The sequence below is a fragment of the Papio anubis genome, unplaced genomic scaffold (assembly GCF_008728515.1).
Source record: "Papio anubis isolate 15944 unplaced genomic scaffold, Panubis1.0 scaffold86, whole genome shotgun sequence".
Lineage (NCBI taxonomy): Eukaryota > Metazoa > Chordata > Mammalia > Primates > Cercopithecidae > Papio > Papio anubis.
Window position 1 is genome coordinate 151,859 of NW_022168830.1, and position 27,523 is coordinate 179,381.

Consider the following 27,523-nt stretch of genomic DNA (forward strand, 5'->3'; position numbering starts at 1 on the left):
ACTAGTAGAATTAAAGCTATCCTTCAGGAAAGGCCTCACTGTCTTCTAGAGCAGGGGTTGGCAACCGTCTTCTGCCAAGGGCCAGACAGTAAATATTTTGGCCTTTGTGGTCCATATGGCCCCTGCTGCAGCTCCTCAATTCTGTCCTATGAAAACAGCTACAGACAAATGAATGGGCATGGCCGCATTCCAATGAAACTATGCATAAAAACAGGTGGCAAGAGGTATTCAGGTTTGGCCTGCAGACCATAGTTGGCCAACCAGTGTTCTAGATATTTTATCTTCAGTCCAGATCTCTGTAGGGGCCTTTTTACTCTTTCTTTTCATGTAACTTCAGATTTTAAAGCCATTTCTAGTCCCACCTGAGCATCACCTTCCTCTCTCCGCAAAAATCCTGTGGACCCGGATATAGCTGAATGAAGACCCAGTGCAGAAGGCAGAGCTCCAAGCAGAAGGTGGAGTGACGCACAAAGAAAGGATTCAAGAGCACAGAAATGTTGTGGGGAGAGGGAGCATTTAGAGTTAGAACTAAAAGCCAAGAACTAAGGCCTTCTCCCAGTGGGAGCCTGAAAGATGGATCAGCAGAGTAGGGGAGTCACTCCTCAATTTCTAGCCATCCAGAAGCTGGATGCTTTAAAATATAGGATTCAGATCTATTCAAAATGAACCCTGTGTGGATATGCTCTTGGATTCCATGTGTGAGCTTGATCTGACTCGCACTACCTTGCTAAGGACAGTACAGAGAATTATATCCTCATATCTCTCTGGAGACTGGTGCAAAGTAGGTTCAAAGCTTAAACAAGGTTATTTAATCTGTTGCCACGTCCCACAAACTGCTCAAACACAATTATATACAGCAGGGTAAGCATGGAGCAGGTTGAGCCAGGAGAAAGAAAGAGCAGGGTATGTTTGTAAAGAGAATGGATCTATTCAGTGTTACGAGATCCTAAAGCTGGAGGCAGATTCTGGTGCAAAATGGGGATGAGAGTTAAGCCAGGGTAAGACAATGGAGGGCCTTGAATGTCCCAATAAATATCTCAGAGTTTGCCTTGCATTCAATGGTAGGGTTATTGAAAATCTTAGGTAGGACAGTGATGAGAAAGTGTAGAGAGTAACTCAAAACAGACTCAGGGCTTGAGGCAGGGGGACTGGTCAGGAAGCCACCACCTAATCTAAGCAAGAGAAGATGAAGATCACAACAAAGTCAGGGTATGAAAGGGATGAGGAGGATGTTGCAGATTCAAGAAATATTTAGGGGCTAAAATCAGCAGGACCCAGTGAGCAATTAGATGTGAGAACAGGGTATGTCAGAGACAGAAAGGAAGTAAGGGTGGCTTAGATTTCTGGCCTGGACAACTGGGCAGATGCCTGGGCTATGTCCCTGTGAAGCCAGACCAAGCCATACCCCAATATGATCTTCCAAATTACAGACAGAACTATGCACCCAGCAAACAGGAAATCTGGAAAAAGTTCCAAGAAGAAAAGATTTAAAGACAAAACCAAGTTTGGAAATATTCTAGTAACAAGTACTGGAAATCATAATTACGGATGCATAAATAAAAGGCCAGCAGAGACAAACGACTATATGATGCTACTATTAAAGCTAGCTTTACTATACACGGTAGTATTTCTACTGTGTTTCAATGTTTTCCTGTAAAATACACAAAGCTATAAAATGTACATCACACGTGTGTCTGTGTGTTTTACAACCAGGCCATGCCTCAGATGAACACCTTCTGTCCTGTAGTATTTCATTAGACACAGCACCTTTAAACAATGGAGGGAATTTTAGTAAGTACATATTTCAAATGATCCACCCAGAAAAGAGATTTGAGTGGGTGGGCACCCATTTTCTATTTAGGTTTACAAATTATTGCTATTTCTACAACTTTTAAAATATTTTCAAGTTGTCTTAAATAGTGTATACATCATTAAATAGATGTCAAATGATTATGGGAAAATGACATGGAATTGTTGAAGATTTGAAGCACTACCAGTCATGGGTAACTAAATTCAAAAAGACATGGAGGATAGAAAAAGACAAAAAAGAACAGCAAAACGTCCAGAGGCTTGGAAAAATCTGTTCCCATGGAGTAAATTCAAGGTCTACATGCTGTGCCTAAATTCAAACCAAGACCTAGCACGCTGGCTTCTACATTCCACCTGCTGCCCTAACAGAGCTTGTTTTTTTGTTTGTTTGTTTTTTTAAACAAACAAACAAACAAAAAAACAAAAAACTAAAAGAGCAAAAGTCCTACACCTTGAAGGACATACAAAGATTTTATATCATTTATCAAGGATTGAAATAAATAATATTCAGACACAGGCTCCTGGTCTTTCAGTTTCACCCTGTGAAATGTACCTATGTTCCATGGACTGTAGAACAGTTGAACACAAGTAAGATCCGGGTTTGAATCTTGGGTCTGTCACTAACAAATTGCATTCCGTCGAATAAGGCATCCTCCTTTATCACCTTTTGTCTCTACATCTGAAAAATTAGGAGGGTGAACTCAAGCATCATGGCCCCTTCCTGCCAGGTCCACCAGCCAGGCAGCCCCTGGAGAGTCCTCCACAGCACTCCACAAGTTTTTCATTAATTTCCTGTTTCAGGTCTCCGTGGCTAGAAGACAAGTCTATGAAGATGGGGGTCATGTAATCTTGTTGACTTCAGAATACCCAATGCCTAATACAGTCCCTGGCACTCAGGAAGGGCTCAATAAATATTTTTCAAGTAACTGCCTTCCAGGAACATCCACAAGCTTTTTTTATTCATTTTTTTTTACGTAGTTAGTTACTAGCAACCCCAGAAATGAAGTTCAGATCCCTGATACTGCCCTGAGAGTGGAGGGCAAATTAGTTCCAAGTTGGACCCCTGTCCTTTCCATTTTTGCTATCAGATCATTTGTGGACTTGCCTCATTAGAAGCTCTCCCAGTAACTGGTTGCTCGCCCATCTGAAGGTCCACATTCCTAAACTGTTCCCCAGAGCTTCCTCTTTCTTCCAAAAGGAAACATAAACCCCATTTAGGTTTGTCGTAGATTTTACATTAACAACCATAAAGAGGCTGATCATGAAATGGCACATACCAGGAAAGTTGAAAAGGTAAGCAGAATCTCAGGGTAACTTCTCAAAATTAAGCCTTGTCCCACTCAATTCTTCTCCTTCCCTAAAAATCCCTAGGGAATGATCCACCCCACAAAGTTGCACCATCCTTTTGTTTTTTTGCTTTTTATGGGAGGGGATGTTTGTACTTTTTACATTTTTATTTTCAATTTTTGTGGGTACATAGATGTATATATTTATGGGGTATATGAGATATTTTGATATAGGCACACAATGTGCAATCATCACATCAGGGTTAATGAGGTATCTATCACCTCAAGCATTTATCCTTTCTTTGTATTACAAATAATTCTATTCTATTCTTTTAGTTATTTTAAAACATACAATAAATTATTGTTGACTCTAGTCACCCTGTCATGTTATCAAATACTAGATCTTATTCATTCTATCTAACTATTTTTTTGTAACCATTAACCATCTCCACTCCCTGACCCCAACCCCAGTACCCTTCCCAGCCTCTGGTAACCATCCTTCTACTCTCTATCTCCATGAGTTCTACTGTTTTAATTTTTTTTAGCTCCCACAAATAAGTGAGAACATGAGAAGTTTGTCTTTCTGTGCCTGGCTTATTTCACATCACATAATAACCTCCAGTTCCATCCATGTTGTTGCAAATGACAGGATCTCATTCTGTGTTATGGCTGAATGGTACTCCATTGTGTATAGGTACCATATTTTCTTTATCCACTCATCTGTTGATAGACACTTAGGTTCCTTCCAAATCTTGGCTATTGTGAATAGTACTGCAGTGAAAAGGTAGTGCAGATATCTCTTTGATATACGGATTTCCTTTCTTTTGGGTACATACCTAGCAGTAAGATTGCTGCATTGTATGGTATTTCCATTTTTAGTTTTTTTAAGGAACCTCCAAACTGTTCTCCATAGTGGTTGTGCTAATTTACATTCCTACCAACAGTGCATGAGTGTTCCCTTTTCTCCACATCCTTGCCAGCATTTGTTATTGCCTGTCTTTTGGATAAAAGCCTTTTTTAACCAGGATAAGATGATATCTCCTTGTAGTTTCGATTTGCCTTTCTCTGATGATCGATAATGTTGAGTACTTTTCTCATATACCTGTTTACCATCTGTATGTCTTCTTTTGAGAAATGTCTATTCAGATCTTTTGCCTATTTTTTAATTGAATTATTCAATTTTTTTTCTTATAGAGTTGTTAGAGCTCCTTATATATTCTGGTTATTAATCCCTTTTCAGATGGATAGTTTGCAAATATTTTCTCCCATTCTGTAGGCTGTCTTTTCACTTTGTTGATTGTTTCCCTTGCTGTGTAGACGCTTTTTAACTTGATGTAATCCCACTTGTTCATTTTTATCTAGGTGCATGTGCTTCTGGGGTATTACTCGAGAAATCTTTGCCCAGTCCAATGTCCTGGAGAGTTTCTCCAGTGTTTTCTTTTAGCAGATTCATAGTTTGAGAACTTAGATTTAAGTCTTTTCTACATTTTGATTTGATTTTTGTATATGGCAGAAAGAGGGGGCTAGTTTCATTCTTCTGCATATGGACATCCAGTTTTTCCAGCATCATTTATTGAAGAGACTGTCCTTTCCCCAGTGTATTGTTGGGGAAAGGCACCCCAAAGCTGTTGGCACCTTTGTTAAAAATGAGTTCACTGTAGATGTCTGGATTTATTTCCAGGTTCCCTCTTCTGTTCTATTGGTCTATGTATCTCTTTTTATGTCAGAATCATACTGTTTTGGTTACTATCCACCATTGCTTTGTTCCTGACATGGGGAGTGAACCTCTCTGCTGGGGAGTACTCCCTATCTCCTTGACCAGGGTCCCTCTTCCTTAACCAGTAGAGAGAGGCTCCCAGTTTGAACTTTCTCTCAATTTTTCTGTCTACAGATTGCTGGGCCCCCTCCCCTACACCACAGGGCTTGGGAAAATGGCTGAGACTCCTTCAGAGGACAAGCTCCAGAACAGTGTAAACACAGAGCTCCCCTTAAAACTTCCTGCTCAGCATTGCCATCTGGCTGTCCACTGTCTCTGAGTCTCCAAAAGAGATTCCCTCACATGGCAGAAGCAAGGGGCTCTGAGCCAGCCACACCCCTCATAGGTACTGCCCTGCCCTCCTCAATTTCTCCAAGCAGCTTCCTCTTACCTGCTAGCCCTAGCTGAGTTCAAGTTTTGCATATTTTTTTCATTTACTTTTGATCTTCCTTGCATGCCCCCTTTTATTTCATTCCTGTTCCTCCAATGGGAAAAAACTGAAGCTTGCTTTCAAATAAGGAAAGAAAAAAGTGGACAAAGCTAAGTTATAATATATATAGGGATAGGCAAATGGATAATAAAAATTACAAAGGAAAGTGACATAATTTGTATTTGTGTCCCCACCCAAATCACATGTCTCACTGTAATCCCCAGTGTTGAAGGAGGGGCCTGGTGGCAGGTGACTGGATCATGGGGGCGGACTTCCCCCTTGCTGTTCTTGTGATAATGAGTTCTCAGGAGACCTGCTTGTTTAAAAGTGTATAACACCGTCCCCTTCGCTCTCTTCCTCCTGCTGCAGCCATGTAAGAAGACATGCCTGCTTTCCCTTCCCCTTCTGCCATGATTGAAGATTTCTTGAGGCCTCCCCAGCCATACTTCCTGTACAGCCTGTGGAACTGTGAGGCAATTAAGCTTCTTTTCTTTATAAATTACCCAGTCTTGGCTGGACACAGTGGCTTATGCCTGTAATCCAGCACTTTGGAAGGCCGAGGCAGGTGGATCACTTGAGGTCAGGGGTTCAAGACCAGCTTGGCCAACATGGTGAAACTCAATCTCTACAAAAAATACAAAAATTAGCCAGGCATGGTGGTGGGTATCTGTAATCTCAGCCACTTGGGAGGCTGAGGCAGGAGAATTGCTTGACCCTGGAAGGCAGAGGCTGCAGTGAGCTGAGAATGCACCATTGCACTCCAGCCTGGGCGACAGAGTGAGACTCTGTCTCAAAAACATAAATAAATAAATAACCCAGTCTCAGATAGTTCTTTATAGCAATGCAAGAACAGACTAATACAGAAAGTAAGGCAGAGATTACCACAAAAGTCAGGAGAGTGATTATTCTTGAAATCAAAACAGCATAATACTGGTACCAAAACAGATATATAGACCAATGGAACAGAACAGAGGCCTCAGAAATAACACCACACATCTACAACCATCTGATCTTTGACAAACCTGACAAAAACAAGCAATGGGGAAAGCATTCCCTATTTAATAAATGGTGTTGGGAAACCAGGCTAGCCATATGCAGAAAACTGAAACTGGACCCCTTCCTTACACCTTATACAAAAATTAGCTCAAGATGGATTAACGACTTAAACATAACACCTAAAACCATAAAAACCCTAGAAGAAAATCTGGGCAATACCATTCAGGACATAGGCATGGGCAAAGACTTCACAACTAAAACACCAAAAGCAATGGCAACAGAAACCAAAATTGCCAAATAGGATCTAATTAAACTAAAGAGCTTCTGCACAACAAAAGAAACTATCATCAGAGTGAACAGGCAACCTACAAAATTGGAGAAAATTTTTGCAATCTATCCATCTGAAAAAGGGCTAATATCCAGAATCTATAAAGAACTCAAACAAATTTACAAGAAAAAAACAAACAACCCCATCAAAAAGTGGGTGAAGGACATGAACAGACACTTCTCAAAAGAAGACATTTATGTGGCCAACAAACATAAGAAAATGCTTATCATCACTGGTCATTAGAGAAATGCAAATCAAACCACTGTGAGATACCATCTCATGCCAGTTAGAATCGCAATCATTAAAAAGTCAGGAAACAACAGATGCTGGAGAGGATGTGGAGAAATACAAATGCTTTTATACTGTTGGTGGGAGTGTCAATTAGTTCAACCATTGTGGAAAACAGTGTGGCGATTCCTCAAGGATCTAGAACCAGAAATACCATTTGACCCAGCAATCCCATTACTGGGTATATACCCAAAGGATTATAAATCATTCTATAAAGACACATGCACACGTATGTTTATTCCAGCACTGTTCACAATAGCAAAGACTTGAAACCAACCCAAATGCCCATCAATGATAGACTGGATAAAGAAAACATGGCACACATACACTATGGAATACTATGCAGCCATAAAAAAGGATGAGTTCATGTCCTTTGCAGGGACATGGATGAAGCTGGAAACCATCATTCTCAGCAAACTAACACAGGAACAGAAAACCAAACACCACACGTTCTCATTCATAAGTGGGAACTGAACAATGAGAACACATGGACATAGGGAGGGGACCATCACACACTGAGTCCTGTTGGGATGTAGGGGGCTAGGAGAGGGAGAGCATTAGGGAAAATGCCTAATGTAGATGATAGGTTGATGGGTGCAGCAACCAGCATGGCACATGTATACCTATGTAACAAACCTGCACGTTCTGCACATGTATCCCAGAACTTAAAGTATAATTGAAAAAAAAAAAAAAAAAAAAAAAGAATGGAGGAAGTGGGCTGGTTTGAGCAAGACCTCTTGGACTGTTTCTGGGGTAACTAAAAAGTTCAAGGTCCTTACATGAGTGTTGGTTCAAAAGTGTTCATCTTATAAAAATCATTTGCTGTGCATGTGTTTAAGCTGTTTGCATTTGCATCGTATATTAAAATTTTACTTCTTTTTTAAACTCTCATCATTTTGGACTCTATAACTTAACTATGGAATAACGACCAACTGGATTTGTGTAGAATTTGTTCTGTAAATAGAGAAACTAACAAATCTCTTTGTATGTTTTCATAAGTTCTCATTGCTGCAATAACTATTTCATATCCAACTTCCATTTGGTTGTCTCTACTCATGAATCAAAGCCGATCTGCTTGAAGACAGACAGCAGGTCTAAGCAAAGCTCGGCCAGAGAAAACCTTCCATGATGGACAACCTAGGGTCTAAAAGGCCTGCGTAGTCACTAAAAGTATAATGCCTCTTTCCTTTGATGTCTGTTAAAGTATTTTTAAGAATTATTATGTACAGAGAAGAACTTTAAAGCAGATGAAGGCAATAATGATGTTATTATTATGACATCTATTGCTATGGCATGCCTGGGGCTAAGTATTTAATGCACTTCATCAAATTTAATCTTTATAACAACCCTAAGAGATGGATATCATGTTTTCTTAGTAATTCTGCCCGGTTCATACTGTTATTCCTCCAACAGGCTATGCTCGTTCTCACCTCTGGACCTTTGTACATGCTATTTCCTTTACCCGAAATGCACTGCCCCCAAGTATTTGCATGGCTGGCTTCTGCTCTGCCTTCAGATCTTAGCATGGATACTGCACACTTCTCAATTCACAATCATCCTTCTTTTCCTTTCTGGTACCCCTTAAAATATATTCCCAATACATTCACCACTCATAAAAGCAAGTGTCCAATGGGATTATTTATTCCTTGACACAACTACAGTAAAATCTTCCAAAAGTAACAGATAACCCTGATGACTGAGTCATCCTGGAATTTTTTTTCAGGTAGAATGAGGCAAACTATCTTGAGATACATACCTTTTAACAATGAGCCATGAAAAAAAGAAAGCAATTTATACAGGTTTGGCCAGGACAAATAGTCTTGTTAATTACTTTAGAGAATAAAGAAAGCACTGGGTGTGGTAGCTCACTCTTGTAATCCCAGCAATTTGGGAGGCGGAGGAGAGAAGATCACTTGAGGTCAGGAGTTTGAATCCAGCCTAGCCAACAAGGTGAAACCTTGCCTCTACTAAAAATACAAAAATTAGCCAGGTGTGGTGGTGAGTGCCTGTAATCCCACCTAGTCGGGAGGCTGAGGCAGGAGAATAGCTCGAACCTAGGAGGTGGAGGCTGCAGTGAGTAGAGATCGCGCCACTGCACTCCAGCCTGGGTGACAGGGAAGACTTTGTCTCAAAATAAAGGGAGACAGAATAAAGAAAGTAACCGTGCCCAATCTTCAGGCTGAGAAGTGAGAAAGCCTACCCTCCGTGCAAAAATGAAACCAAAGAGAAGAATCTTAAATTCTCATTGAAACAGCTATACATGGGTTTTGGTTAGTCAAGTTTTAATTGCAAAATATAAGCAACAATAAAGATAGCAAACACAATTCTTCAGCCATGAGAAGAAAGAATAACGATAGCTATATGCACTTAAACCAACAGGGAAGTGTACAGTGTTTCTGAAATTTATTTCATAGCTAAAATTTTTGTTTAGCTTGGTTTTGTGGCTGACTTTGCAGCCTATATGTGCAGGGCTTTATAAATACTCTTCAGGGATCCTGCCTCCCCATAGCATCAATCAAATTAACCAAGTAGCCGTCAAAGTCCGTTTGGAGAGCCCTATGTGGCCCAAACCAACTGCAGGCAAACCGCGTGGCCACAGGAGCCATGCCATTTCCTCCTCAGTCACCTCACTCCTGTGGCCTCCGGCCTGGAGACGGTGTCCAGCCTCTCAATTTACGGGAACCCCTTGCCCACCTCCAGTGCGTGGGTATGCAAGGCCATATTTAGCTCAACCTACGCATAGTTCACTTTACCCAACCAGGTGAAGCCAGACACCAGTGAGCACAAAGAAGAAAGGGCTTTCTGTCTCAAGTATCTGTCTGTGTGAAGTCAGTGGCCACTTTGGTGCCTATGTGTAAAATTCTTCGGGTGTTTAATTTAGAGGTGGAAAATACAGCCATCTAACTCTAGCAAGCAAAATTAAGGAGGCCATGATGTTTCATGGCAAGAAAATAAAACCATTTGAAAATGGATATACATATGTGTGTGTGTGTGTATGTGTATATATATAAATGCATATATACCATATGTGCATGTGTGCTCAATGAGGGTATGGCTTGCTGCCAAACATTAAGAAAAGTTTTAAAAATTTATGATGCTGGGAAAAAGTATACAAAGACATAAATCTCGCATTTTTCTCCCAATCAGTGCTAAACTATCCGAACAGGCATGCAAATCTTCAATACAGTTTAACCCTAGGAATTTCGAGTTTAACAGAAAACCTGAAATTAGCAATGACCTCCACAAAACATATCAGAATATGACTGAATATTTGGTCAATGCTAAGTGTAGTAATGATAATGATGACAAAAGTAATTGTGACTGCCATTTCCAGAGTACACTCCCATGCACAAAGAACTGTGATAATGACTTTACATTGAGAGGTCATTGATTCATACAAACTGATGAGGTAGCTAGTCGTCTTATCCCTGTTTTAAAGATAAGAAAACTGAGGCACATCAAGAGTAAGCAATCTGAAAATCACACAGCTGTGAAGTTGTAGAAGAAGGAATGGATTCCAGGCGTATGTAACTCTAGATTGAAGAATGAAAGGAGATGGCCACTGATATGCAGCCTCCCTGCTGAAATGAGGAACTGGAAAGAAACAAAATCCAGATATAGACAAATAAATAAAATTGGGAAGAACTCAGGAAATTTCTGGATAATTTAGGCCTCCAAGGAATCAACATCAGCCACAATGTCTACATAATTTTGGCAATATGAAGTTTTTGTGTGGTTACAAATGACTGAATTTTTTGCAGTATAGAAGGAGCCATTTGAAAAATTCAAAATCCAATCAGTGTATTATTTATATGATGCTTAAAAATTAGCTTGCTTCATTTCAAATAAAAAAATCATGCGGTCTGGGGAAAAAAAAGATAAAGTTACAAAACATGCCAGACTGTTCCCATCTCTGTGCACACCATCCCCATTCTAAGCAGTGACCTCGGAGGCTGTGACCTACTCCAAAGATGTAGCCTTTACTCCATGACATTTTGGGAGACAGCTTTGGAACCATCTTTAAAGTTAGGCACAGCACCCTGCCAGAAGCATAACTTTATAGCCACATGTTTTTTAGAACCAAGTCTGGAGAATAAAGCTGCTGATCAAAATAGGAAATGCTGGTTTTAGGTAAGAACATGTTGTGATTACAAAAGAGTAAGATCTCTTGCATGGCTTTCAAGGTGGCCAGAGGAGTTCCAGAAAGCTTTTGAGTAATAGTCGCCATGCTGGGAAGTGAATACGAGTTCCACAGGGTGATAGCTGAGAAGGAAAACATTCATTTGTAATGTGAGTGCCAAAAACTAGACTATTGAAGATGGTGGCTGTGATGTAGTCCTAGTGCTTACACAGGTTTAGTGTTCCCTGCATGGAGCCCAGCACACAGCAGGTGACCACGGCGCATTTGCTGAATAGCTCAATTACTCCATCCATCTGTCAATTAGACAATGAACAAACTCTTGGCTAGTGAGAAAATTCCTTGCTTACATAACTTCTATTGGTCAAGACCTAAACACTCAGAAAAAGTATGGCTTCACTTAGAGAACCAAAATACAAAGAAAAAGTTGCTCTGAGAACCAGATGGCTCATTTTGGCATCTTTCTGAACATTTTTCCAGTCAGCAGGCCATGTGCCCCAGATGTGTGCATACAGGGTGCCCGCCACACAAGGCTATTGCTCTGAGGGCAGGGTGGAAATTAGGTTTCCTCTGGCCCCTTTGTTACGCTGCCCTCCCTGCTCTCCAGACAGCTATTCCAAGCAGCTTCTAATGAGAAAGGTGCCCTCTGCAGCTTCACGGAGAAATGAAAAACAGCTAGGGTAGATCAACAATAACACACATCTTCAAATGCCAACAAGAAGGCCTCTTAGAGGAATCTCTGTTCAAACAAACTTCACGACAAAATCTAGATGGTGCATTCTTTATTCATGGTTGGCCTATCTGATTATTCAGTTACTCATGTATCCCACTTTTATGAATAATTAATAATTACTACCTTATTACCTATCAGACACTGAAAAGACATAGGTCCTCACTTTGAAGGAGGTCTCCATTGAGCCTCAGGCAGAACACACACTCCTGCTCTCTGCCGAGTCCCCGGCACGGGCTGATTGGCGTTGGCACTCTTCTCTTCCCTCACAGACACAGCCTCAGCCCTTCTCTCCTGCATGCTGAGGAGCCACTACCAATCCTCAGAGCTGCTATGGAAGCTTATTTGCAACTCTGCTCACTTATAATAATTCATTTATTCAGTTAGTCAAAAAGTATTTATTGAATATCTACCATGGGCCAACTCTGCTTTGGACACGTTAGTCCTACATTCTAGTAGAAGGGACGATGGACAAAGTGCCTGTGTGCTCATGGGAAAGACAGATAAACAAGTCTACAAATAACTGTACATTATTATTTTAGGCTGTGATATAAATGATGAAGAAAGATAAAGACAGAAACATAAAGAAAGACAAGAACTATCAATTAGAGCATTCAGAGAAAGCCTCTCTGAGAAAATGACATGGGAGCAGAAACCTACATGAAATGAGTAACTCACACACATGCCTGAAGAAAGAACCTTCTAGCCAAGGGACCAGCTTGTTCCAAGGGCAGGGAGGGTTTGGAGACTGGAGTGCTGGAGCAGTCAGTGAGGGAAATGATGGGAAGACAACAGGGGGTCCCAAAGAGAGCGAGGGCACAGGGCGCTATAGGCTATGGTAAGTAAGGTCTTTATAGAGCCCTCACCAGTGTAAATGCTGAACAATAACATGACATCATCAGCATCCTAGCAACATCATCATGGCATCAACCTGCATTTACTCTGTGCCAGATGCTGTTTTCTAAATGACCACACAACACTAGGAGGCAAGTACTGCCATCATCTGAAACTTAACAACCTTGTTGCACAACACACAGCTAGTAAGTGACAGCATCAGGAGTCAATGTAGAAGTCAACGATCTTAACCCACGTGGTAAAAACATCCCTTAGAAAAGCAACCACAGGCAGGGCGCAGTGGCTCATGCCTGTAATTCCAGCATTTTGGGAGGCCAAGGCAGGTAGATCACTTTTTGTCAAGAGGTTGAGACCAGCCTGGCCAACGTGGTGAAACCTTATCTCTACTAAAAATACAAAAATGAGCCAGTTAGTAGATGATCCAGGCTCAGGCCTCTAATCCCAGTTACTTGGGGAGTCTGAGACAGGAGAATCACTTGAACCCAGGAGGTGGAGGTTGCAGTGAGCCAAGATCGCACTACTGCACTTTAGCCTGGGTGACAGAGTGAGACTTTGTCTCAAAAACAAAATAAAACAAAAAAAGCAATTACAGCCCGGCCTGGTAAAAAGATAAAAAAATACTCACACCTAGTCAAAACCTGTAAAACAAGCTAATGATCTGTGAGTAGATGGCTGTGGCTTTGTGCAAGACTCCAGCTAGTGGGTCACACATGGGTTCCTAAGGTACGGGGGTCAGACCTCTCAGAGGGGAAGATAAAGTGCAGGGAAGGCTGCACCACATAATGGAAAAGCACCTCCAGGGAGTCACTGTTAGGCAGAGGAGGCTTATGAAGAGTTCAAGTGACATTGTTCCATGAAATACAAGAGTAAAAAAGATCACATGTTGTGTAATAAGTGATTTTGAATGTAACTAAATTGATAATATAAATATCATAAGTAGATACCTTGACTATTTTATCTATATCTCTGTAAGTTTCTATATTGAAACTTGAAAATTTCTCTTTGAGAAATAGTAGATGAGTTTGTATTCAGGGTGGCTTACGTTTGGGTACATGAGATTATATTTACTGACTCATAAATGATGGGAAGAAGAAGTCATCAGAACCAGGGATAGAGGCCCAGCCCTTAGCCTAGAAACACATGCAGGGAGCCCCAGCAATGCTGTAGGAGCTGACTTGGGTGGAAAAACTCAAGCTGCCTTTACTTAGAAGGTTCATCTTTTAAACTCGTAGTGCTGCTTAGTCCAATCTACCAAAAAGCCCTACGCCCACATTTCCTAGTATGTCTTATGATTATGTCTTCATGGTTCTGTCTGTCCATTAGACAGGGCATGAGAGAGAAGAACCTAGCCTCGAAAAGCCAAGAGGTTTGTTCAGAGCCTAACATGATGGATGTGGAATGAATGAATAGATCAAAACGTTCTTTTCAGAAGCATTTAAAATATAGAGCTATGTCCTTATTTTTATATGCGAAATAATAAGCTTCGAGAATTAAAAGCATTACAGAAAAGAATGTCCTCGCCCAACTGCCATCTATCTCCCAGACTTCATATCTAACTATGATCTCATTCTAACTACTACCCTGGTCTCAACCACTGGACTCTAACGTACGTGTGGTAATTCCCATGAAGTGAAACTTTATTCTGGTGAACCAAGCAATAGTCAAGAATGACCTTAATTCCTCATTTCAACTAGGAGGAAAATAACCTTGCAAGATGAGTAAAAGGTAAAGCCGTCATTAAGTCAGGTTAAGAGAGGTGCGGTTCATTCAGAAATCATGGGCCCATTTCTGAACAGACCCGGGCATCTAGGAGACGTACACTTAAGGTCATATTGTTTAACTGTTAACATTTTTAAATGTGCGGTTTTCTGATTTCTTATAAGGATCCTTTCACAGCCAAAAAAGTACAATCAAAATAAAAACAAGTCTGCTGGTAATGACACAGGGACGCTCTGTGCTTCATTTTCAACCCATATAATTGACTTGGACAGCATAACATGAGCCCAGAGCACTATATTCCATACTGCCTTAGCAGAAAAAAGAGGTAAAATTGCATCCAAGTGACAATTAACAATGGATACTTAAAAAATTCAATTTTATCTTTTAAACCTGGAAAAATGTCTACATCTTCCCCCAAAACATTCATCAATTTTTAAAAAAAATTTATCAAATTTGGATTTGGAGTATAGCATAATGTGAGCTTGTAATTAGAAATCAATGTAGATTCCAGGATCAAGAAATAATAGATGAAAATATTACTGTACCTTTCATAAACATTTTTCAGTTTGCTTTATATCAGCTTTCTTAATGAGGTACAATTCTTTAAAAGTACATCAGAATTAGAATTTTCTTGGCCAGTCATTATAACAGAGCTGTTTTTCAACAAAGTGGCAGGGGCAATCCAGGTGAATTCTGATTCAGCAAAGACAATATTATGCTTAATAAAGTATTACTGCAGAATTTGTCCAAACTCAAACTCTAATCGAAGAAGTAATTGCATATGTCTGTTATCATCAGCAAGAATTGCCTAAATCAGCATTTGCCCAAGTTCCATAAAATGCTAATACTTTGCATTGTTAATAAATGCTCGAGTGGGAAAGAAAAGGGCTCCTTTTGTCAAGTGATTTAGAGAAATTTTAGATTGAAGAATATCAAACATTTCTTTTGACTGCAGGACTTCTCAGAGTCTTTAACATGTTAATATGCACAGTACTCTTAAAGTAAAAGAGTATATATTATTTTCCAGAGGCATTTGACAAATGAAACCCCTTTTCCTTGTAGTATTCCATAGAACCATCACTCTGATAAACATGTTTTGTGAAATGTGAATCTAGATAATATCAACCCTCTTTTAGTCAAATTGGTCTCTATTCTATTTTCCCACAGCTCGCTATGACCTGAACAATTAGGAGAAAAATAGCCCCTGCTGACATAGTGGCTTATTAAAACAATAATCTACTTCACAAACAATTACATTTTAAAGCCACATAGTTCCTTCCCTTGAGAAATGTCTGTAAGCCAGGTGGCTCAATTCTGAGAAATTCCTGCACTGTGTATCTTGTGTCCCGACTGTCAGAGTTCTAATCTGTCTTACACCAAAAAAGTAACAACTGGTGGATGTATTATTATAACTGATTGCTCTAAAGAAAACAAAACGTGTTGGTGCACACTATGAAAGTCTCAAAATGGCAGACCCCACACTCCAGATAGAAAACAGAGAGAGTTCTTAGAGTGACTTACATTTAAAGCCAGGTATTCTATATTACCAGGATGGTGCCAAGAAGACTGACTTCCCTAGATTCCCAACAGGAGGACATCCCTGCTCCTGACCTGCATGTTCTATTTTTGGCAGCAGCCTCTCCAGTTGGCCCATGAGCCTCCCCCTTGGAAGGTACTTTTAAATCACCACATATATGCACCCTTCAATTAGTCCCCAGACACCAGGATTTCAGAGTTGAAAGGACCTTACTTCAATACAAGCCTCTCTTTTGTAGATGAGAAAACTGAGGCTTAGAGAAAAAAAAAAAAATCACTTGAGTCTAAACTAAAAACCAGATCCCCTCACTTCCTGCTTGATACGGTCATCTCTCACCCACTCAAGCTCAGAGACCCACGGATGACCTGAGGTCCAAAAGGCCTTCCAGAAGCTTCTGTTCTGGCTCACGAGAGCCAAGGCTCCAGCGGCAGCCACAACTTCGTTGTTACCTCTTTCAAATGCTCTTCTGTCTCAGAGCACACAGCAGCCCAGTAATGCATGTTCTGGTTGACTTTCAGAAGCTACTGCAAATCAAATGCTGGGGGGAGGATATCTTTTGTCAAAAGAAAAGATCTTGAGATATTCAAATGTAAGGAATTTTGTCTTACTTGTTACAGCTCAGTAGGTTGCACAGTGCCTAGCACACAAAAAGTCCTCAAAACACATCATTGGGAATGCTTGATGAACTGAAGGCAGAGTCTTGTACACCTTTAAGAAGCATTTAAGTCTAACTCACTACTTAAAAGAAAGCTTAATCCCTTTCCATAAAATCCATGCAAAGCTCCATTACCCAAGTTTATGCCACCTAATTTTTCTATCTGTTTTTGGAGGGTCCTGACCAGCATCTTCACTGTTGATACAGTTACTGTGCCCAATAAAAGTCAAGCAAAGAAACAGCCCCACTCAGGAGAGAGAAAGGTGTCCAGTTTATGACTGAGACCTGAGAAACAGCATCGTCTCTTTCTCTTGTTTAATATCACCAAGTTTCAATCTTCTTTTCTGTAAAATGGTTTCAAAGATAGTAACATCTTCATTAGTTTGTTGGGACAATTAAACAATTCATTGTGTGTACACAGCAACTTGGCCAACTATGATTGCTTTTTAATGGCTGCTTATGTTGAAAAGAATTATGAAGCTGGGTGGGTAAGACTTGTCTTGGGATCAGTGGCATGTATCTGCCATGGGTGTCAATGAAGAATGTGCAACAGACACATCAGGTGTTTGCTGTAGATGTAGGTGCACTGCCCTGATACCCCTTAGGACCAAGACACTGTCTCCAAGCGCCAGGGATGTGCTTTCCCTGAGAGCTGCCTTGTCTAAGATTACACCCTTCTCCTGGCATTGCCCACCTCCGTTGACTCAGTTGGGGTCAACAGCCCTCCAAATGGCTATCCCAGCTACTGAGCAACTGACAGGGACTGCTAAGGCCTTTGGTGCAGCATTACAATTTGGCTTTTCCCTGTGCCTAACCCTGCTTCCCTCCCTTTCTGAGAGTACTCTCAATAAACTTCTTGCATGTTCATCTCAGAGTCTCATTTTCCCAGGGAACACAACTGAAGACATTATCCTTGGCCTAACTCATTGTTTAATAAAAAGCAGCTATCATTCTTTTGGTTGAATTTTCCAAAATATCCACACTTGTTTTCCATCACAGGAGATTTTCTGACTCTCTTTATGGGTGACATCCTTTTATGGAAGGAGAAAAGTGGCAAAGATATAAATAACTTAAACTAATTTTTATTTATCATCTAAAGAGTCCTAAACTCTGCAGTCTGTTCTCACAGTAATTATCTCCACCACCGATTTACTACTTCTTTAGTTACCCTAGTTTTAAAGACATAAGAGAGGCACAGGAAATGATAGAATATCCTGTTATAAAATATACATAAAGCTTAGTTTATTCATAATAACCAAGTAATTTTATGTAATTTTAGATGCTCAATCTAATACCCAATGCTGAGGGGAATAAGCCTTAGGTATAGGCTTGAAGATTTTAACCATTCAAATCCTACCAAAGGTAGTCATACCTTATGGAACCAGTGGGCTGCACAAATGGCACTGGGCAAGGATGCAGAAGGCCTGGGATCTGGTCTCCCCTCCACCAATAACTCCCTCTAGGATCATGGGCAGGTCATTTCCCTTTGCTGGGCCCTACTTCCTTCATCAGCAAAACAAGGAACTTGTATTAAATGAAGTCTAAGGTCCTTTCTAGTAAGAAAAACTTATGATTGCTTAAACCTTGTAGGGCTTTTTCCAGGCAACATAAATAAGATGTAGACGGAAAGTGTAATAGCAGAGAAGAAATTAAAAGTGTCATAAATTCAAGTTACCAACTTCCCAAATGTGTATTACAGGAGAGATGATTAAGTGAATAGGAACAGATTTAATAGTTGTATTTTCCTTTTGCAAGATTTCCATCTAAATCATTGCCTGTGTCATTGATTGTCATTTCCTTAATCTGGAGTGTTTGAATATATAGCTTGGCAATGCTTTGGACAAGCCATAAGTCAAAGTTAACATTTTAAGAAGCTAACCATGCCCAGATCTCTGCCTTGGGCAGCGATGTGCTGAAATACCAGCATCTATTTGAGCTATTGGAAAGAGGTTATTGATGTCAGCGTGTCATGCACCGTGATTTGCAGGTGCCCCCCTGACTAACCTCTGGTAGCGATAACTCAGGGTAAACCTGAGGTAATTATCCTGGCCAGGGAGAGCTGGTTTAACTAGACTGGCCCTTTTGATGCATGTTGAACAAGATTGCACCCTAGGGATTACACAAGTCCTGTGTGTGAGTTATTACATAAATTCTACCTTGGAAAAAGTAAGAAGGTGTGCTGTCAGAATTTTTTTCTTCTCCCAGTCCCCTTGCTTTCAATGTATGGGTTCTTCAGTAATGCCTTCACCGTATTTACTTTGAAAATGATACTGCACGTGCTATGGAGTGAAATGGAATAGAAGAAGATATAGATGCTCCCAAGCACACACCTCAGAGGTCTCGCTTCCCAGTGGTTTTTGAAGCATGATTCTGGTTCAGAATCTTTTGCCTGAGGAAGCATTTTTTTTTTTTTTTTCAGTGTACGAAAGCTGAGGCTTAGTCCAATCTTCATAGGAAGAACTCCCAAACTTTTGGTACCTCCTTAAGTCTTTATCTTCAATGAGACTCACAATTGCAGACCAGTCACAGAACAATTGTCTGACTCTCAGTTTCCTCATCTATAAAATAAAGATAGATAAACTGGTCCTACCAATCCTCAAGGCCAGAAAAAGGATCCAGCATGAAGATCACCCCCATGAAAGCAATTTAGAAAGCACACACGGCTCTGGCTTCGATGGGCTGTTGTTTTATTATTGACTAAACAAATCATCAGCAGTGGTTTTAATGAACATACAAAAATGGGGTCTCCAGTTTATAGTCCAAGCTTCACCTCAAAATAAGCCCATAGATCAGAGTCAGGGATAAACAGAGGCAAGACAGACTCTACAAACCTAGCCCTTCTCTCTCCTTAGAATGGAACATGGCATTTCTTTTAGGAAAGGATCCACGTCTGCTTCTAGTTTTCACTGGAGCTCACAAAAGGATGAACACTTATTGATTTTTCCCTTATTGATTTCTATTTCAGGGACCAAAAGGCACAAAATAGGATAACATCTAAAAAATAGTGTGAGCTTCCTTAGAAAGCCCCCTCAAAATAAGAGATTACTGTACCATTTAAGCAAGATTTCTTTTTCCAAATCCCCCACCCCAAAGTTTATCATTTCAAACTCTACCCCCATAACAACAATGATTACATCTGAGAAATATGTTGCATTTCATTCAGCAGGATCTTCAGCCTTCAGCAAACAAACATTCACTTTGCCAAGGACTGTTAAAGAGCCACTAATGGGGTGAAACCTGAAAACCCTTTGGAAAAGAATAATGAACCCCACTCTGTCTTCAGGGGGTAATTTAGTAGGTAGATTAGGCAACACTTGATTAAGGGTAAACCTCTCTTTTCCATAGAAATATATTGTGTTTGTACAGAAGGGCTATATGAAGTGGAGGATTAGGTCAGAAATCCACAGGAAAAAGCAGGAGACGTTTCTCAGAAGAAATATGCAAGTTACTGCACATTTGGAAAAACAAGTCATACTTTATTGGGAGGAAAGAAGAAAAACTCCACATATAACAGTTTTATTTACCCGATTGCACTTGGCTTCTTGGAACATTTCTAACAAATAGCTACTTCCCAAATACATTGCACCGGATGTCTTGTCACCCCTGACAGTCGATGAGTTACTACAAAGAGTAATGACTTTAACTCAAGGCTACCTGAAACTGATTGTCAAATAAGATTTTCTGAGACTGCCTACAGGGGCCTGCTACAACAAAAGTCGTTTTTTTGGCTCGTGGGGGATTATAGTGTGAAAGAAAAACAAATGTCAAAATAAATCCCCAAGGAAAGAAAGCACTCCTGTGCCGACCCTCAGTCCTACTCGTCAACGTTCCTTGTCCTCTGCAGACTAACAAATACTTGAGTATTTCTCTTCGTCTGAAACCATGAACAGAGTCTGAAAAAATTAGATGAGGGTCAGTTCACATTTCAACAATGTGATAAGATTCATCCATAACTTAATGGAACTTCCCAATCTCTACCCATCAAGGTAGAAAACTGTAAAACAAACAAATAAAACACTTCACAGTGCTTAAAACAAATCATGATGTTAAATTCTAATGAAAATTTAAACAAATGTGGATTCTTTTTTAAACCTGGGTTAGGATGACCTTTCTCATCTTTTCCATATGTTGAAAATGATGGCTGAAATGGAGCCTCCCTAAATCACTCTACACCATGCCTACCAAACAGCCATGGAAAACTAGGAACTAAATAAACTCATTTTGACAATGATGAATCTCTTAACTCTGCTGGTCAGGTTTCTTCTAATGGCAGTACTTAGGTAAGTGTACCATAACACATGAACATAGATCACAGTCAAAGTAACAATTTTAAGTTCAGGGAATTGAAAAAGAAATGAATTTAACTTAGTGATTTGGAGAGATGAACATATAGATATGAAGCTTAAAAAGTTGATGCTTAAGATATACACAACCTTCTGCAAAGAAACAACTTAGCAAACCTTGGGAACTCCATAATGAACTATATGTTTTGCTGAAAGCTATGCATTTTTGAGGTTGATGTTGTTTGTTACACTTCCTCTGTTAGCTGATTCCAACTCTAATTGGAGGAGGAAAGTAAAGGAAGTCCCCTTCGAAAAAAGATATTGGCTGTACAGGGTTACACAAATTAAAAAATAAAATTGTCTTTCTAGCCTTTTTTTTTTTTTTTTTTTTTTTTTTTTAGAATTCTATTAAAAGGACAAGAATAAATGAGAACATTCATTTGCTTTTTAAAGTGATCACACTTGGGTTTAACCACGGGCAGAGAAGAAACTTTACGGTTCCCTGGGAACCTATAATTTGGAAACGGAAGCACACAAGAACAGACTTTAGTTTTCAGGCAATAAATTGAAGAGAATTCTGCAGACATGTAACAGAAAAGGAGCATAAAACATTGGCTTGTGCATTTTTTAGAAAGTTAGTTTATTAACTCGATAAGCTACACATGGAAAAATGCAGCCAAAATCTACAAGGATATCCACTGGGGTTTCAAATTGGCATATTTACTCAGTGAGAAATAGGTAGAGCTTTAAAAAAAAAAAAAAAAAAAAAAAAAAAAAAGCATCCCATTCTGGAAATGACGATTTAGTGTGAATCTCCAGAAAGACACCTTGTTGAAAAACCTCCATGTGGGCTCTGATGGGACACACAGAAGCCCAAAGCCCCAAGGTCAGACATAAATATCATGCCCTATAATCTGTGTTCTGGGAAAAGCTCTGCAGAATTATACAAGAAAATCACGCTCTTTCACATCCACCTTTCACACACAATTCAACATTAACTTGAAGAATGTTTTAATTTTCCTCCTTATTGCCCAAAATGTTTTTTTAATGCTTTATTGGGAATTTCCATTTACTGGTGTGTGTTCTATATCTGTATTACTCATCAGTGTAAAATAGTTGCAAAGAATTTGTTGGTTGATACTCCCAATGGTCACTGTCTTCTATGATTAAAAGCTCATTATCAGTCTCTCTGGGAGAAAACTCTAGTAACTGAAGTCCACATATGTCAGGTACTGTGCTAGGTTCTTTCACAAACCTTATTTTATTTAACCCACCCAGGGAGGTAAAGATTGCAATCCCCATTTACAGATGAAAAAAGTAAGGGTCAGAGAGATTCTCTGCCATACTCAAGGCCTTAAGCTAATAATAATAAGGGCCAGTATTTGAACACTGGCTAGTTCAACTCCATAGTTCTGCATCCTTCCCTTCCTGTTCTCCTTGTCAATGCTCCAAAAAATGATTTGAGAAGCTAAATCAAGAACATTCCCTATTCCTGTTGATTGTGGATGGTTTCCTTTAAGAAACAATAATTCAAGTATCTTCAAACAAAATGAGGACTCAGGACAAATACTAAACTGCCACCTTTCCAATGAGTCAAGTTCGGCTAACTAGGGTGTATTCTTAGTCAGTTTATTTACACTATGTAGACCCACAGGGATCAAAGTGCCAAGCCACGCAGCAGAGGCCACAAGCCAGTGGGCAACTCATGTGCACATGTGCTTCACAGGATCCCAGAGTGTTTAAAAATTCAACTAACTTCCTAAAGTCCACAGATTTCACATACAAATTCCCATTTTATGGATTATCTTGGACAATCGGGGGTCCCACCCACCACCCTAGGCCCACCTTTACAGCAGTGTTCAACCAGAGCGTAGTGGCCACTACTCCCTTAGATGAGTAAGGGTTCTTGAGTTCCCTACAGCTCCCCACCACCCTCAAGTATATCCACACACTAAGGCCACCCACAGCTGAACTTTTTCATTAGGCATATGCTATTTTTCTTATAATAGAGAAATACTTCTCCAGGGCTTGTCTCTTTTGATAGACTGAATAATTGGCCCCAATTCTTCACCTCTCCTCGTATCTACTCCCATACATTTTTGTCTTTGTGAGTAGAGTGTACTTTTCCAATCTGTGGCTTGGCTATGTGCTTTGCTTTGGGCCAATGCAAAGGGTGAAAATCACAATATCAGTTCAAGACTAGGCCTTGTGAGGCCTAGCATGTTTTGCTTATTCTCTTGTGCCTCAGCAACTGTCACTAGAAGAGTTTTCCCTGGGTTGCTCACACCTGTTCGGCCTCAGAATGAACACGTGTAACAGAGCTGCCCCAGACACCACCACAGACGTGCAGTGAGTAGAAGAAGTGCCCAGTCAAACCCACCTTAGAGCAGCTGGGCCAGTTAGTCAACCTGCAAATCTGTAAGAATAAACTATTGGTACTATAAAGCCACTGGGTTTTGGGGTGATTTGTTGCACAGCACAGCATTATTATGGCAATTGCTAACTGACACATCTCTACCAAAAATAAACCATAAAAAATAGGCAGAAAGAACCAGACATCGTTATTTTTCCTACACACAAGCCTGTTTCTTATGTTAAAAGCCTAGACTCTGAAAGCATTTGAGTTTGCAATTTCTGTCGGAAAACTATAAACTTATGAAATAAAGAAGACTGGATTTGTAAAATGTTTCGTACTGTGCTATGTATCTAGGTTTGACTGAGGTGACGCAGATTTTGTCTATGCCTTTTGTGTTCTGGTTTGAACAATAAAAAACATAATCACTCTATCTTCATTCAACTTTTTTACCAACTTTCATACCAACTAGTTGAATCTCTTGGTGCTCTTCTTTGAAGCCTGATCCACTAGCTGTTATTGTTGTAGGCAATACACTACATTATATTTTTCTGGATATAATACCTATTGGGTTGGTTGAAATCATGAAGCCAGTGTATCCAGTTGTTACCAAATGCTTGTGTAGAATAAATAAAAATTAACAGGTGCCATTGCCACAACCACCAACCAGCCAGGCTAAATCCCGGTTGACTGACACTTAAAGGCTTAACAGGCTAACTTGTAAACGAGAAATGCTCAAAACAATAACAATATTAAAAAAGTCAAGTGCCTCCAGAAAGTTTTGTTTTCAGAAGGCAGTAATTACTACATCTGAGCACGTCTGCTTAACAATCCAGAGAAGTGGGAGGTTTACTCTCTATTAACCTTAACCAGAGACATTTTCATCAAAAGTAATCGTGATTACTTTTTACTGCATTTCAAATGCTATCCTTTATTTCGGGTGGTCAGGAATGCAACTAAGCAATTCCAGACCACGCTATCTTTTATGAATAGGGCTATGAGGTAGTTATCAAGGCCCATTATGAAAATATTGCTCTACAAAAGTTCATGGGCCAAAACAAGACATTAATTTCCATAACTAGATGTGCCCTTAGAAAAGAAGAAATTACTATATATAGAAAAGATAAAAACTTTGATGCTCATTGCATATCAGATTAGAACTGTAGAAATACCTCTGCATATAGTAGACAAATCGTTTTTAATGTTTCATTTACCTTTTCCTTGTTATAACAACCGTTAGTCATGAACGCTTATTTTGGGCATAGTCAATTCTAAGTTATTTATATGCTTTGACTCTTTAAGTCTCACAACTACTCTGAAGCAGATGCAATTATTATTCTTCTTTTACAGAATACACCATAGCAAGGTGACCCCTAGCGTCAGGTCCTCTTTAAAGTTCTGGGCCCACCTGGCTGGGTGCAGTGGCTCACACCTGTAATCCCAACACTTTGGGAGGCCGAGGTAGGCGGATCACGAGGTCAAGAGATTGAGACCATCCTGGCTAACATGGTGAAACCGCGTCTCTACTAAAAATAGAAAAAAAATTAGCCGGGCCTGGTGGCAGGCACCTGTAGTCCCAGCTACATGGGAGGCTGAGGCAGGAGAATGGCATGAACCCTGGAGGTGGAGCTTACAGTGAGCCAAGTTCACGCCACTGCTCTCCAGCCTGGGTGACAGAGGGAGACTCCATCTCAAACAAAAAAAAAAGTTCTGGGCCCACCTACTATTGTCTCACTATTCAGTGAATGCTCCAAATCAGGCATCAATGTAAAGGGCCTTCAGTGACACCAGAAGGCATGTCTAGGACACAGAGAGAAAAAAAAAAAAACACTGATATTGACTAACGAGTCCCCATGTGCCATGCCCTATGCAAGGTACTTCCTTGTATTTCCTACTCTGGAATAATTATTGATTTTTCTTTTGGCCAATTAAAAAGATGAACTATGAGTACATATTGAAATTATCTAACTTCTCCTATCTCCAAGGAGGAAACCTAATATATGACTGGAGAAAGACACTAATTAATAACCAAAATTTAACATGAACTCCAGCCAACTTGAACTGCTCTGTTTAAAGGCACCCTGGAATAAATAAAGAAACTTCAAAGCAAATGCCCTGTTTTAACTTGAATGTTTTATTGAGTACATGGGGAGCACTCCTTGGCCAAAAATAAGGGTGGTTAATGAGGAAAAATTGGTGTTTCCAGTGAGTTGGTTTGTTTCTAAGATAGAACTGTCCACTGAAAGATAACTATATTCACGGAGAAGACAGAATAATGATCTGTGCCTGAGCCTCGCAGTCTTGAACAAAACAAAACTGGTTTTGTAAACTGTCTGGGATCAGCTGAATGCATCCTCACCCAAATACCTTCTGTGATAATACACACACATTTGCCTTCTTCTATTCCCAAAATAATTTAAATATAAATTGAAAATGAAGACATTTCTATGTTTTAAGTTTCTTGCCAACTATATAAATGCAGCCCTTACCTTTTAAGGTGAGTTACAGGAACCAAAAGACTCTGCGTTGTATTTCTAGGCTCTACCGTAATTGGCTTTTCATGGCCACCGTTCTGAAAATGATGACCCTCCCTGGGAAAGACCTACTGGGTTCCTTGTTAGTGCTAGACCCAGGCAAAGGTAAAGTCCACCATTTCTGTGAATATCTTCCAGCAGCAATGGTGACATTTCTGAGAGAGTCCATCTCTAGTTATTTAGGGATTAAGAAGAGAAGCTCGTGCTTACCTGCAAATGCTGTGAGTTGTCAGCCATGCTATCTTCTCGCCTGCGGACTTCTTCTAGTAGCTGAGCATTTTTCTTCTTTTCCAACTGTTGATTGTGCTTGAGGTTGGCCACCTTCTTATTCTGATCTTTCATATGCCTGAGAAAAGTCAGCACAGCTTGGTTAAATTCTACCACTGGAAGATCATATGTTATCACAAATAGACTCAGGAAGTACTAAGCATAGGCTATCTGGATATGGGCTTGGGAAAAAGATGATACTTCCAAATAATCCATTAATTCAACTACAAATATGTATTGAGCATCCACTTAATACCAGGTCCCAGGAAAGCACTGGGGCTGCAATGGCAAATGGGGCAGGTATAATCTTCACCCTCATGGAGCTTAGAGGCCAGTGGGAAAGATGGACAAGTATCAAGGAAACACGAGTTAGGTTTCGTAACGTTGAAGGAAACAAACAGCATGCTGTGAGAGACAGTGATGTGCTTGTGTGGACAGGTGGAGTGGAAGGAGACGACTTTAGATGCTGTGGCCAGGGAAAGCCTCCCTAGCAAAGTGAGACTGTGGGTGAGACTAGAAGGAGCTAACCAAGAGAAACACCAGTGGCGGAGCTCTCAAGTAGAGAGAACAATGCATGTAATTCCCAAGACAGGAAAGAAGAAACCGGAAGGCTGCAGTGAGGCTAATCCAGGGAAGGGTAGATGTGGGTGGGAGATGGGACTGCACAGGTAGGCAGGGCCCAGGCACATAGGGCCTCTGGTCCATGATAGGGCATTTATTTTCTTCTAATTGGGTGCTGTTCTAATTATTATCATTATTATTCTTTTGGATCATGTTTTTATTCTGAGATCAAAATCCATTACTTTGATTTTAAAATAACAATTACAAGGCTCCAATCAAATACATTGTCATCACTTAGCTCAAACACAATAACAATTTGGCTAATCATAATGTTAAACAAAGTTCTGGGGCTTGGAGTAAAAATTCTTAATGAATCTACAGGATGTCAAAGTGCAAAATCATAAAGTGATCAAGTGAGTAAAAGACTTAGTATAAAGAACGGGTTCAAGAAAACAACAATGGGAATTATAAGCTTAATGTGTACTATTGCACCAGCAGCGTTTAGCAAAACATTCCACAGATTTAGGCAACCATGTCCACAGCAGCTGTAATAAATCTAATCCAACACATGAGGAGGTAGGAGGGCAGTACGGAGGGCTCGGGAGTATTGACCACAAGAGGAGGGATGAGCAGCAGAATCATTTGGGGTCCCTTCGGATCCCTTTCCCCCATACCCCAGCATTGCCACGTCAACCACTGTTACTGAGCCCTGACTCAGTAAAAAACATAGTGAGAATCACTGATCTTTTGAAAATGTAAACAAGGTAAGAACTAGATGATAAACAGCAAACATGAAATTGAAGCAAGTAAAATCAAATGAAAACTGCTCTCCACAAGAAACTCTTATTTCTAGTCCCCATAAATTATATACTCCCCTACTCTCTCCCATTCCAAGCAAACAAAGCACAAGAGCATTGTTTAGTTAGTAGAATAATATTATCTGGCACTAACAGTGTACTCCCTGTTAATAAAAATAGTCCAAGGGTGCAGTGGCTCAT

The 27,523-nt window shown here is 40.1% G+C and overlaps 1 protein-coding gene across 3 annotated transcripts in view; it reads right to left on the reverse strand.

Moving 5' to 3' along the window:
• The window catches only part of LOC116273548 (ERC protein 2-like), a 135,696-nt gene that overhangs the window by 41,147 nt on the left and 67,026 nt on the right, over positions 1–27,523 (reverse strand). For all 3 annotated transcript variants that reach the window (XM_031662689.1, XM_031662688.1, XM_031662690.1), the window contains one exon: positions 25,908–26,043. In XM_031662689.1, the coding sequence (XP_031518549.1) occupies positions 25,908–26,043 (136 nt within the window). The remainder of the gene's footprint in view (positions 1–25,907; positions 26,044–27,523) is intronic.